The sequence below is a fragment of the Pungitius pungitius genome, chromosome 1, assembly GCF_949316345.1.
Source record: "Pungitius pungitius chromosome 1, fPunPun2.1, whole genome shotgun sequence".
In the NCBI taxonomy this organism is placed as follows: Eukaryota; Metazoa; Chordata; class Actinopteri; order Perciformes; family Gasterosteidae; genus Pungitius; species Pungitius pungitius.
This window is the reverse complement of record NC_084900.1, coordinates 12,555,124-12,569,213: the sequence shown is the minus strand read 5'-3', so window position 1 is coordinate 12,569,213 and position 14,090 is coordinate 12,555,124. Positions and strand designations below refer to the sequence as shown.

Below are 14,090 nucleotides of genomic sequence, written 5' to 3'. Positions count from 1 at the left end.
ATATTCCCCACACCATGACACCACCACCACCAGCCTGAACCGTTGATACAAGGCAGGATGGATCCATGCTTTCATGTTGTAGACGCCAAATTCTGACCCTACCATCCGAATGTCGCAGCAGAAATCGAGACTCATCAGACCAGGCAACGTTTTTCCAATCTTCTATTGTCCAATTTCGATGAGCTTGTGCAAATTGTAGCCTCAGTTTCCTGTTCTTAGCTGAAAGGAGTGGCACCCGGTGTGGTCTTCTGCTGCTGTAGCCCATCTGCCTCAAAGTTCGACGTACTGTGCGTTCAGAGATGCTCTTATGCCCACCTTGGTTGTAACGGGTGGTTATTTGAGTCACTGTTGCCCTTCTATCAGCTCGAACCAGTCTGGCCATTCTCCTCTGACCTCTGGCATCAACAAGGCATTTCCGCCCACAGAACTGCCGCTCACTGGATGTTTTTTCTTTTTCGGACCATTCTCTGTAAACCCTAGAGATGGTTATGCGTGAAAATCCCAGTAGATTAGCAGTTTCTGAAATACTCAGACCAGCCCTTCTGGCACCAACAATCATGCCACGTTCAAAGTCACTCAAATCACCTTTCTTCCCCATACTGATGCTCGGTTTGAACTGCAGGAGATTGTCTTGACAATGTCTACATGCCTAAATGCACTGAGTTGCCGCCATGTGATTGGCTGCTTAGAAATTAAGTGTTAACGAGCAGTTGGACTGGTGTACCTAATAAAGTGGCCGGTGAGTGTATAATATAATTCATATATACTGCTGTGTGGTTTTAGCCTGGTGTCTAGATAGGATTTATGGGGCTGTTTGTGATATTTCTTGAGGCGATTTACAAAATTTAATGGGATTTTTTGTTTGAAATATTGCGATATTTCTTCACCAGTGGCTTATGAACATATGCATATGAGTTTTACCCTTCACAACACTCACTGGGGTTCCCCTTTATCCTGACAAGCTAGCTATCCGTTTTGTGCTAGCTGGCTCGTTTAGTGTTAAAACCTCAAACGGGTCGTTTGGAGCATAGCTGTTTAAAAAAAGTAATTCAAAATAATCCTCTTTGGTACTTTCAGTATTTTGACCAAAGTATGTTTTAGATGTATTCATTAATAAAGAATACAAAGATCCGCGTAAACGTGTGGTAAAAGGGCATAATTTGGCTTCTTTAATATATGTTGGAAAAGTCATTATATTAGAATATATTAGTGGTCTTTAAGAGTTAGACGGCTAATTCTTTGGGCAGCTCATGTTAATTTCTGTAATTGTGGATCCAGATTCAATGCATCATGTGCAGTACTTTGGTGGTAAAAATAAACACTGTCACGATTATTCTACAAAAAACTGCTCATATATAAGAAGCTTTACATTTTTCAATGCATCATTTCATTGATGTTTAAGGGCACAACTTGGCTGTGTGAAGCTTCGCCACATGAACATCACCATGTTGAACCAAAGCTCTTATTAAATAAAGGCAGCACAATGGGAGATCTATTAATCCGCATGCAGGCAGCGTGTCTAAACAGACCCAGCTGAATGGGTTCTTGTGACTGTGTGCCTTAGTGATTGCGTCAGTTCTGCAAGAACGGAAAAAGAACAGATGTGCCCTTCCATCTGGCCAGCCTCTTAGAGCTCAGCAGCTGTGTTTGTAATGACACATTTATCGGGGTCGTAAACAGAAACAAGAGATTCATATTCATATATGAATCAGTTTAGGTCAGGAAGTAAGAGTACCAGGGCAAGGGGAAAGTCCTCTAAGGACAAAATGGTCAAATGAATAGCTCCATTCTGAAAGTGAGGACAAAGAGGAAATAACCTACACATTATCCAAGCGGATTCGAATAGCAGAATTGAGTAAATAAAAATCAAGTGAAGAATCCCTGTTTTGTTACAAACGTTAAATCTATGTTATACGTTTTAATTTGAAAACCGGAAATTGTATGTAATTTGTCAGGTGACAGGAAGTGAGTCAACAATACGGCTCAGAATTGCCTTTCGTAGTAGTAGTTTTTTCTCTATCCAGTTGAGTCTGCCTGCATTCTATTCTTTTTGATAGCATCGTTGGTATGTTTTGAATTGTTTTATTGTTCATTATCTCAGATTATTATTTGTGTGATGTCTAGTTTGGATATTTTGTGCTGATGACAAGACAATACATTTCATTTGTGTTTATTATGCCTTTTGTGTGTTTTAGTTTTACTCTTTTCCTAATGTCAATAAACCTGTGGACAACGAAGGACCGTCTTCAGAGTGGTGATGTTGGGATAGAGTTCATCTAACTGCCAAGGTGTATCGGAGCGCATATACCGAGGGCGGCATAATCCCGGTCTCACATCATTATTCCACAAGACCCTTGGCAATGTACCTTGGAAACATTTTCACTGCTGCTGGATCGAAGACAAATGCTTGCTGAATTATTTTGCTTCATTTATTTTTACTTTCCAAGATTTACACAATTGAAAATGTAAAACAACATTTGGATGGAATCTCCATTCTTTACTTTTGTAATGAATTGGCTGTGTCCTCGCGTAAGCCACACCCCCTATCTGATGTCCTGTTTTCGGCCTGTCACATCTATTTCAGTATTAAGCAACACATTAAATGACTGAAATGAAAAAATGAAATGCTTTTCATTTCTTCACACTTTCCATGATGTTCCCCCAACTGAACCGGAAATCGGATGCAGTTTCCAAACTTAAACCTTATGAGCTGCATATTTTCTGATTTCTAGCATGCTGTTGTCCTTGTGTGAAAAACAAGCTTTAAAATAGTTTGCTCCTTAATGAAGTAAGTCTTCATAATGGATAATCTTGCCAACTTGCAATCCTTTTTCAAATGTAGCCTTTGGATGGAACAACAGTGGACACAAACACACCCATACACAAAGAAAATCATTGACAGCAGTTCAATGAATCTCCAAGCTCTCCGCTTTTCGTTGCCAAAAGAGAGCAGTACAAGTGTACGGGAAAGAAGAGGTCAAGACTTCCCGTGGCTCAAGATGAGTCAACCTGGAAACTTGCAGTGGAGGACGCGCAGCAGAGCTGTCACTTTTTTCGGTGATTGCCAGCGGGATAAAAGCTAAAATGTCAACTAACGGTTACTTTGAGTGCTTTCCACTTTCCTCGCAGTCAAGTGGATCGGAGACATCTAGGGAGCCCAATCCAGGTCAAATATTTTGGTTCATTTGAAAAACAAATGTGAACCTGAAAGTTTGGGTTTTGAACATTGAAAAATGTATTCTCTCCGACAGGTGTATATCTAATTTGTATTCATATTGGATGGGAGAAACACATAACGTTACTGGGGTGAAAGTTTAATTCAGGATTGTTGTTACATCACACTGCACCAGCTTTATAATGGTTTCATAAAGGAGCACATTGGGTACAGTAACAACAATTAAACAGTAAGTATTTTGCTGGAATAACACATTCCACACAAACCTACCATTTGTCTTCTTGTTACTCAAACATCAAGGGGCTGCTAATCAGTGTAGTGGTCCTCGTACAGTTAAATGCACAAACATCACTATTAATTAAATTGTATGTATACAGTATAGAGATCAATGAGGATACATACCGTAAGATATCAGTATGTTCATGATGATCAATAATGATTAACGTCCTAGTATTTAATATCTATGATATGGTGATCGTGGATGCTAGTTGGATAAGTGACATCATTGGTGATTAACATAGTATTTAATATATATAATGCAGGGATCAATGGTTCTACAGTTATATTTACATTTTCAAACACTTAAATAATTAGTAACATTTTCCAGCATATGCAAGCAGCTGACCAAACATTAAATATTTTACAGAGAAATATACAATAATTCATTAGTGGAATTTTTATTTATTTATTATTATTACAATTCAGAGCTTCAGGGTTTTTTTTAAGCTGAAGTCCTGCTGCTGGTTTAGAGTCTCAATGACGGTCTCCTCGTGCCCTTTAATTCAGTGATTCTTGACCATAGGGCGCATAGAGGGCCGAAAAAACACTTTCAATTTGTACCTGTGGGCCAGATAGGGCCGGGGTTGAAATATTTTTATCTTTGGGCGAAAAATGCAAAACGCTGTTTTGAGAAAGCCAATCAGCGTTGAGATGCTCTGCTCGTCATCACCGCCGTCTTGCTGTCACTGTGTGAATACACTTTAGGAAATAGCCGCTCACCGGAGACACACACACAGCTGAGACTGAACGCCTGTAAGTTAGTTGGTGTCTAACCGAGAGACGCTGGCACCGAGCCGACACAGGTCATCAAACCGGCTGGTCAGACTGAAGCAACGCTGGAAGCCGCATCCATCCAGACGCACTTCCTGGAGGAGTCTGTTAAATTCAAGCTGTTATTATATTATTAATTAATTGCATTTCTATTTTCTATTACTTTTAAGAAAATGTAAGTTACTTTGTGTTAGGCCTGGCTCAGGCCTTTCAAATTATTATTATATAACTGTTCCATGAATTATTAGGTAGTGTTGTTTGTGCAGGTTAACATACAGATAATAAATAAATGTTCTTGTGATGATCACTGTATCAGGTTTATACTTGGTAAACTTGCACAGAAGATTTGCCGAAAACAGGCTGCTCTCTTTGGGCTGAGATGAACGGTGCTGGAGGAGTTGGGTGGTCCGTTAACTACACCTCACATCTCCGACATCCATGGAGCAAATTATGACTGAATGTTGACAAACCGCACAATAACAACTAACTTGCCGTCTGAAAAAGTTCTAAAATTACATTCCGTTCCTTAAATATAGTAGTATTTGTAAACTTTGACTTAGAGTTGTGTTTATTTCCCTCTATCTTTGTAGCCTGTTGCTGAGGTGAAATGCATTCTGGGATATTTGGCTCTCACAAGAACAGACGAGCCTGCCCCGATGCATGCCCGGTAAAATGGTCGGGGCGAGTCACATCCGGGTATTAGGACCGTTCTTGGCCAGATGCGGACTTTAGAGTACTAAAGTACTCGGGCTGCGACTGATGACGTTTCACGAGTCCACCAGAACAAAAGTCCACACAAAACGCATATTGAGAAAGGGCCAAAGAATAGCGTGAGATCGGAAACTCGCGTTACAACACAAAATGTCATTTTACACAATCGAAAGTCAAAAATTCGGTAGACTGCTGATTACAAAATTAATGAATGAGTATCTCGGTAGGAAAGCCAGTTCCCCATCTGCATGAAATACATGTACCGAGCACGTTCAGTTATCGTTTACTGCCCTCTAGTGCACCAAATAGTTATTGTAATGAATTACGTCATCAGCGGTGCGTCGTAATATTCCACGCATGCGCGAGTAGGCGCAGACAAATTTCAAACTGGACGGCGGGTAGTTGAGGTCTGGTCAGAACAACACAGCAGGGGTTTATTGTCAAGCGTTTCACTATAGGTTGATGAAGATGACTAGCACACTGAAAGGAATTACTCTCAAGGGTAGCGCCGAGATGGTAGCTGAATTTTTCTGTAAGTATTTATTCACGCTAATCGTTTAACAGCATTCCACATGCAAACATGCTGTGCTAATATGCTAACATGACTGGGCCCGAGCTCCGTGCAGTTTAACGTGCAATACTTTCAACATGGGAATTGGGGCTTAAGGTTACTCACCAGTTTACATTTGGGAACAACAGCCAACCAAAGATACATTTGTTGAGTTAAAATAGTTGTAATTTGAGGCTGAAACTTATAACGTTACACAGATTACAGTGAGGCGTACCGCCCACCAGGTACTTTTACGTTTATTGTCATTGTTTGAATTGATGAGCACTGTTAGCTTACTTATTTTAGTTACTGTGTTTACAAAGCTAATGTTACATTGAAAAGCATACTTAAGGCAGCTCTATCAATATGCACTCTTATTATAACTTTTTGTTTATTTTTGAATCCATCCTACAGTATACGTTCATTTCGATTGCACTACATTTCCGTTATAGTTTTCACATTGCTTACACACCGTTATATATTATTAGGGTTGTGAACATTTCCGGAAACTTTTCATGGGAAACTCGGGGATCCTTTTTTCAAAAGCATGTAACAGGGAACTTAAATGTAACGTTAGTTGACCCTGGATGCAGCTAGTTGGGAACATCTTTTGCCAGGAACGTAAAGATTTAACGTTCTGTTGCTTTTCTACGTCCTTTTTCATTACCTAGCACATTAATTACTTGTTAAACTGAAGCCATGTTCATTGTAATAACACGTTTATTTGTATACAATAGGCTAACCTTTTACAGCAGTGAGAGTAGGATTTATGCATGTCCAAACAAAAGTACGCCTCCACCTCTGATCTTTTCCCAACCACTAAATAGATGTTTTGTTGTATTTATTTGTTGGTTTGTGTTGTATACACTAATACGTTTGTTTCTATATGTCTACTTTGAATTATTAATTAAACTCAGAGCCTCTTGCCTCTCCCTCCTACAATGGTTTCATGTTGTCTGGGCCATTTGATTCTCTCCACAGCTTTTGGCATCAACAGCATCCTGTACCAGAGGGGCATATATCCTCCAGAGACTTTCACCAGAGTCACACACTATGACATGAGCCTCCAGCTTACCACTGATTCCAAACTGAAGAACTACCTGACAAATGTGGTGTCTCAACTAAAAGGTAGCCTCAGCCGTTTGCTTCTTTGTGCATATTTCCATAGCATTTTCCCATGAATAATTTCTCTTTAGTATTTTTAGTATTAACAAGTAACATAATATATTCATTTTTATTTTATCCATCCCAAATGACTGAGTCTGAGCTGTACTGCCAATTCACTGCTTGAGCAGTATCGTTTTTCTTCGCAGTCCATTAAATATGTCCATAACCTCACCCGTCCTCATATAACTAACGTCACCCATCGTGGACGTGCTCTCCCGTCCAAGCAGATTCTTTGCGTAGTATTACTTTATTTGCAAATGGCAGTTTCCTTTACAACATTGGTGATATGGAGAATATTAGCAAAGCTACTATATGCAGAGCCGTGAGAAAGTGTGCCTCGCTCTGAAACGTCTTTTCAACGTTTTTGTTCCCTGGACCCAAACCAGTGAGCCATTAAAGCGGAGTTCCACAGGATTGCACCTGAATAAAATACATTTTAGGTTCAATACCATTGTACCAGTTCTTACCAGCGACATTATTCTTGTGATTACATGAGCATGGGTGTGTATTTGAAGCCTGTGTGTAGTGCATTCTAACAGAGTATAAAATGTAATTTTCCCAGTGGGCATTGGTCAAATGTATGGATTATGATTGTGTACATTAAATATTAACTGAAAACACTATATTGGGACTTACGCGTTGACCCGAGCATAAAGCTTTTTACAGCTAAACGGTAATTTCTTCATATGTTTGGTTGTGCCTGATCCAGAATCTCAAATCCAAACATGTTCAGTTTCCAATATCAGAATGAATCATTTGTATTTTTTCTTTCTTTTCAAGATGTGATGAAAGTGTACTACACTTTCATAGGAGATACATTAGGGGTACAATCCAGAGACTTTTGCAAAGATGTATTGAAAATAAGTTCTTAGTCCCACTATTCAGTCAGTGAATGTGTTTCTGTGTTTCAGAGTGGCTGTTTGAGTGCACAGTGCAGAAGTTTGTGTTGGTGATCACATGTCTGGAAACCAACGAGGTGCTGGAGAGGTGGCAGTTTGACATTGAGTGTGACAAATCAGCCAAAGAAATCAGGTCAGCCCTGTTACCGTCAATCTTTTTCACAGCAGTTTATTTAGCTCCATTCTTTTAAGTACTGTAGTAGTATTCCAGATAGCTTTACCATTAAGTTTAGGTGATGAATGAACTAAAGATTTGATGTTACTTAGTTTCTCAGAATGTGTTTGTTCCAGTTTGTGCCTGTACCGTAGTTCCCTTTCACGTAGTACAGTAGTTCATGCATGTTAATAGACCCGTCGCAATAATCAATATATTGACTTGGCCAATATATAATGATGAGGGGAAAAAAGTATGTTGTTATGAAGTGTTCTTTTTTGTGACAACCCTAACCCAACTAGGATAAACAAGTCCAAATGCACTTGGTTTTGAGGCCGCAATCAATGTTTATACTTCTCATCCAACCACAATCAAATTCACTTTGTGTGGGTGTGTGTGTGTTTTTGAACGATAATAAGCCAAAATGAAATAAAAGTAACACGGCTATTTTTAAAATGTAATAAGTATAAAGTACAGATATTTGCCTAAAAAGAGAAGGAGTAGAAGTAAAAAGTTTGAAAAAAATAGTATAGATACCCTAAATCTCTACATAAGGTAACTAAGTATTTGTACTTTGTTACTTGACAACAATTATGTATTCACTGGCATAAAATGGTCGGGAAATTACAATAGTATTGTTTAAGCGCAATTAATTTTGGTGCAATAAAAGTAGTTTGAGTGACAGCCCTACCTGTTAACACATTCCTCCCGTGTCTCTCAGTGCTCCCAGAGAGAAGTCCATTAAGACCATTCAGGATGAGATCCGCTCAGTTATCAGGCAGATTACTGCCACAGTTACTTTCCTGCCACTGCTGGAGACGCCGTGTGAGTAACCTTTTCCATCAGTAAACTTCTATTTCTCCACTTCAGTTGACGTGCTGACCGTTGCCTCCTCCTCTCTAGGTGCATTTGACCTCCTCGTCTACACGGATAAAGACCTGATGGTTCCTGATAAGTGGGAGGAGTCTGGTCCTCAGATCATCGACCAATCAGAGGAGGTGCGTTTACGCTCGTTCACCACCTCCATCCACAAGGTGAACAGCATGGTGGCGTACAAGAGGACTGACTCAGCTTAGACCTGTAAACCACAGTGCTCGCTTTGAGCTGTATATGCCACCAACCCTGTTCACCCCCGCCTTTAGAGAACAGTAGATTCTTGTATTCTGTACACAGAGAAGACAGTATCCTTCTGCCATTGTTTTCTGATCTTCACTTTGTCTCGAAACATAACAGCCCCGTGCTTTATCTCTACTGATGTAAATATTTCTCATTTGTCCTGATCCGTCTGTCAGAAATAACTATTTTTTTCTTTGGTATGGCCTTCCCTTTTCCCCAGATAGTCAATGTCTTTTTTAGAAGCTACTGCTTTATATGTTAATCCTTTTTAACAAGTCATGAATAAATGTATTTCACCAATGTTTCTTTTCTGAGTTTTACTGAAAGCGAGTATGGCAGTGCAACATGGCGTCACAACAATCCGGACTGAAGTTGTAAGAACATCAAATACATGTGTGTGTGTTGCTGTATCAAATGTGCCTGTTACTGCACACACTGAACAGTAAATTCTTGTATAATAGTCTTCATAGAGCTTCATTAACGCAATTTTCTCAACTTTCAAATTCAAGTAGACCCCTACTGTCGTGTTCTAAAGAGTAGCAGTCCAACATCACTAACTAGATCAGTTGCTGTTTTTGATGCACATCCAGGGCACGAAGCTCCCGTTCCACCACATCCCAAAGATGCTCTATTGGGTTGAGATCTGGTGACTGGGAGCCATTTTAGTACAGTGAACTCATTGTCATGTTCAAGAAACCAATTTGAAATGATTGGAGCTTTGTGACATGGTGCATTATCCTGCTGGAAGTAGCCATCAGAGGATGGGTACATGGTGGCCATAAAGGGATGGACATGGTCAGAAACAATGCTCAGGTAAGCCGTGGCATTTAAACGATGCCCAATTGGCACTAAGGGGCCTAAAGTTTTTTGTCCTCTATAGAAATAGTGCATCGTACTTTTATTGTTTATTTTAATATTAAGGACGTTTGCTCAATGATAACGTGTGTGGTTTGGATGTGCTTGAGCATACGCTTTCTCTCCACGGGACAGTTCCCTCGGCACAGAAGTATGATGCGAAGGCGGTGAAGTCCGGTGCCCAACCCGAGCCAACGAGCTATCAAACGGGCTAACGGCTAGCAGCAGGTACCGCAGATAACCGCATTCCAAATGCAAACATGCTGTGCTAATATGCTAACGTGAGCTCCACGCAGTTTAACGTGGAATACTTTCAACATGGAATGCAAACATTACTCCCTCCATCTCTTGATATACAGGTAAGTTACAACCTCTTATGGGAAAGCAATAGGTGGAGAGACGTGATTCAGTTTTTTTATTTATTTGTGAGTTGGTCCTATTTTATCACACGTCAGTGGTTACATGTAGACCCATTTTCCTTTGAAATTGCAGCCGTAGCTTTTGGCTATTTTACATTTTGAAAGTAAAAGTTTCAAACATCACAAAACAGTACATATCCAAATGCCACCTAAAAGAGTTGTTCCGAAGAAAGGTCTTTCAAAAAAGCAACATTTAAGTATGAAAACTACATTTCCTTTATAAAGAATGTTGTACTCTCGACAATAGGTTGAGCATACGATATAGAAACTTATATGTAAAACAATTAATATACAATAGTTAAGACTAAGTGATATTTCTTCTCTTAGAAAAGACCCATGTGTGTGTGAACAGACATTTAACAAACAAACTTTTACACTTTGGAAACTATATAGCTAGTGGAGTATCTGTATTCCACTAAACTGGTGCCAGTGTCTCACCATTCAGTGTTCCACTAAATCTCACTGCCTGTGTGTGATAGTGTAAGTGAGACTTCAAGGTGATAGCAACTCTGTGCAAAGATAAAAATGCTATTGTAATATAGTTTAGTGCTTACTGTTATTTTCTCTAGTAAGTGACAGCCGTGGGAAAAACGGTGGAGATAGGAAGACAGGACTCACAGTTTGGAGAAATGAGCATAACATCTGAAAGCATAACATTGCACTTCATTGTCATCTGTCATGAGAGGTGGCCAAAAGTTTGAGAACAGTCAAATTGGTTTCAGATTTGATGTGAAAGGATATTACAACCAGTCTTTTTTTTTTATGTACTCACAAGCAATTACTGCTATCTTGGAACAAGGTGAGATTGCTACAAAAAGCCCAGCGGATAACAAGTGAGCTTCTAAAATCAGAACTGTTGTAAACAAGCCAGCAATAGTTTAGACGGATCGTCCACCACCTTTTGGCATATAGCTCAATTTTACATTTGGTGAAGGAGCGTGTCTACCCTTTTGCCGTACACCTGGCTTACTACTATGAATATTTGAATGATTTCTGTCGGAGGAATTTAACGTATTGTACATATTTTACGCTGTTCATTGACATTACATCATTGTAGGCCGTTCATTCCTTTTATTTTTAGGAGACTTTTTCTTGTGCCAATGTAAGGGTTTCGGGACAAAGACTGTACAGACTGTAAAGCCCTCTGAGGCAAATTTGCTATTTTGGGCTATACAAAATCAAATGAACAATCCGTGTTACTTCTGTTCTGTGATAATTATAAATTAAGGGCAATGCACATGGAGTAAAGAGGGTGTACCGCTAATCGCGGGGTTAGCGAATTACGAAAAATGTTGTAGGATATTTTTCATTTTCAAGCAAAACTCTCTGCATGAGTTGGGACCTGAACCTTCTCACGGTTTGGTGAAGGAGCGTGTCTACCCTTTTACTTTCCAACAAGTCAAACATTCTCTATTTTTCACCAAACAATCTTTTCTTGATAGAGCAATGATCTTATTGGAAATTGAAGATGTCATGGTAGTTTGATGAAATTCTGAGGGACTAGTTTGGAATGAAAAGACCGTGGAAATGTGTGTTTGTTGAAAAGCAAACGGGTGTTCGTATCACACCAAGCCGGTAACGAGCCCTTTCTCGCTCTCCTCGGCCAGACGCTTCCAATGCTGCCGGTTCCTCTGACATCCTTCCAGCAGTGGGGAGCAAAACTCTGACATGCCAGCCAAGGTCTGTGACAGTGACAAAGACCGTGTTTATTCGTCTTTGGGGAAATAATAAAAAAAGATTCACTCGGTTTGTAAAATAGTGTTAAATTGGTGAATTTACCTCATATAACTGAGTGCAGATTGCATCAATGAACGACACCTGCATGCTGGGTATTTTATCTTTCTTCTCACGATTCATCAGGTCCTATGGTGGAACGATAAAAAAAGGAAAGATGACCAAAGTGCACAACATTTCCATGACATCATGTAGTGATATTTAAATTTGTTTTGTCAAAAGGCAAAAACTGAAAGATTTTAGATTCACATATTCAAATATTCCTCACATTTGAAAGGCAGTAGTAGTAGTAGTATTGCTTGGAAAATTACTATAACAAGATACATATAAACTATTTGATCAACTGCCTCAACTCAAACAAACTAAACACTCCAAGAAAAGTAGTGGGATTCAAAATTATGCCAGATAAATCCAGGTTTATTTTTCTGTATGGAAGACTTGAGGTAAGACATTAAGGTAATCTTCATTACCCCCGTGGGGCAATATGATGCACTGCCAGCAATAATACAATCAGAACACCTATCGGCACACAATTCACAAAAATTACAGTATTAATCACTGATCAGACTGATTTTAAGAATGAAAAATAACATTAAATTATTTAGGGCTTCAATAGTTATCAGAAACCGTTGACAACTACGAGTATCACGCTTAATGAGATACGACATATTTCTATGACAACAACCTGCTCAAAGCACATGAAGATTAAAAGCAAACCGATTACGTATCCCTGAGGCCCACCACAGCTTAAAAATGTGTTTGTCAAACAGAAAAACCCTGGGAGTGACACGCGCTGCACTTACACTGGGCTCAATGTTCAGCTCCTGTCTTTCCTTATCCCCCTGCTCGAAGAACTCAGTGGCTACCAGCTCCGCGATCTGTGCCAGAGAGCTCAAATATTACCTTCAACTTAAAGCAGACATGTTGATTCAAGCATTCAATGGGAAAATTACATGACAAAAAATGTTTCAACAATACGTTTTCTTTTCTTTATGCACATGTGATACCAAGGACAGTAGTAACTATTAAGATATCACCACAAGGAAAACACTTTGCGAAACTTAAGTTTCTGTGAAAATCACTATCAAATCTTTTTGTTAACATAGAACATCAGTGGTTTACAACATACATTCTTCAGAAATTTCGCTTTGAAGACTGGCTTTCCTGCTTTGGTGATTACTTCACCACATTACTTGCTTCAACTGCAGCTGCATCCTTCTCGGCTTTGTGGAAAGGACATTGCTGAGACTTCAGGCCTCTCTGAAGCTGCCTGGCCAATTTAACAGTTCCTGTCCTTTTCTTCTGTCTCCCCTCCCTTGAGACCGTTGTGTTGTCGGTCTCGTTTTAATTCATGGTTCTAAAAGGCGTGTGCGTGTTGCAAAGCAATTCAACACCAGAACACTATATGGAGTAAGGTTTTTTGTCAAAGACCACCTAGAGAATGACGTCTTTGTGTGTGGAAGTCGATAGGGATACATAAAAAGCTGAATTGCATTTCAACCAACACAAACAAATTCATGTTTTACCCTTTTTTGCACTGGCCAGGGCTTTGTGATGGCTGAGATGTCACATGCAGTCATCAGCATAGACCTGAAAGGCAAGATACATTGACTTCCATTGATCTTCACACAGTCAGTCAACTTTAAAAGAAAATTGTCAACAGTAGTTAATGATTGCATAAGTTGTGAGTGAAATCTATCAAACTGGGTGTCAAACAAGACTATATTTTTTTTTAGCTAGCAGTGTTTCCCGTAGGTTTACAAGTGGCAAATGGTGCGCTCTGTCTGCTGGTGCACCACTTGCGTGCATGAACAGACATATTTGCGCACACGCCAGGGGGGAACTGCCGTGCCTGGGTAGTAAATGTAATTATTTGAATTTTTGGGGGGGATGGCGGTTTAAAACTTTAGGGTGGAGCTTGGGGGGCGCCCCCTGAAACACTGTATAGATTATTAAGAGATATTTGTATCCATGATGTCAATGACACCTCATGAAATATGTACTACTTAATGATGAACAGTCTATTTGTAAAATAATAACTACTCTACTAACAGTTATTTCATAGGACACAGTACTTAGGGGTTTTACTTTCAGTTGCCATCATCTACTGCTTTGGCAAATACACTCTGCTTACATTCCCAGAGTGTGATGAGAAGATTGATATCTTTGCTATGTGCAGTGCTGCATTGGCAGAAAATTACTTTTAGATTACTTTAATGCTAGATTTGGCCATAGTCCCTTAACTGTTGAAGTCCCTTAA

The 14,090-nt window shown here is 39.5% G+C and overlaps 2 protein-coding genes across 2 annotated transcripts in view; one reads left to right on the top strand and one right to left on the bottom strand.

The window, feature by feature from the left end:
• Window positions 1–5,287: 5,287 nt before the first annotated feature.
• Window positions 5,288–9,122, top strand: mad2l1 (MAD2 mitotic arrest deficient-like 1 (yeast)). Its single transcript, XM_037479623.2, has 5 exons — window positions 5,288–5,468; window positions 6,468–6,614; window positions 7,565–7,685; window positions 8,428–8,531; window positions 8,610–9,122. The coding sequence occupies exons 1-5, from the start codon at window positions 5,399–5,401 to the stop codon at window positions 8,780–8,782; spliced, it is 615 nt and encodes a 204-aa protein (XP_037335520.1). The 5' UTR covers window positions 5,288–5,398; the 3' UTR covers window positions 8,783–9,122.
• A 968-nt stretch (window positions 9,123–10,090) lies between these two features.
• The window catches only part of pde5ab (phosphodiesterase 5A, cGMP-specific, b), a 35,706-nt gene continuing 31,706 nt past the window's right edge, over window positions 10,091–14,090 (bottom strand). Inside the window, exons 17-20 of the mRNA XM_062566361.1 lie at window positions 13,357–13,470; window positions 12,634–12,708; window positions 11,876–11,959; window positions 10,091–11,778 (exon numbers count right to left, since the gene is read on the bottom strand). Of these exons, the coding sequence (XP_062422345.1) occupies window positions 11,659–11,778; window positions 11,876–11,959; window positions 12,634–12,708; window positions 13,357–13,470 (393 nt within the window). The 3' untranslated portion in view covers window positions 10,091–11,658. The remainder of the gene's footprint in view (window positions 11,779–11,875; window positions 11,960–12,633; window positions 12,709–13,356; window positions 13,471–14,090) is intronic.

What these genes read in the sequence shown, in the direction of transcription:
- mad2l1 (XM_037479623.2), top strand. Translation starts at nt 5,399, where the DNA reads ATGAAGATGACTAGCACACTGAAAGGAATTACTCTCAAGGGTAGCGCC. An exon ending in GATGGTAGCTGAATTTTTCT is followed by an intron (nt 5,469 to 6,467) that starts GTAAGTATTTAT and finishes TTCTCTCCACAG; the next exon opens with CTTTTGGCATCAACAGCATC. An exon ending in TGTGGTGTCTCAACTAAAAG is followed by an intron (nt 6,615 to 7,564) that starts GTAGCCTCAGCC and finishes TCTGTGTTTCAG; the next exon opens with AGTGGCTGTTTGAGTGCACA.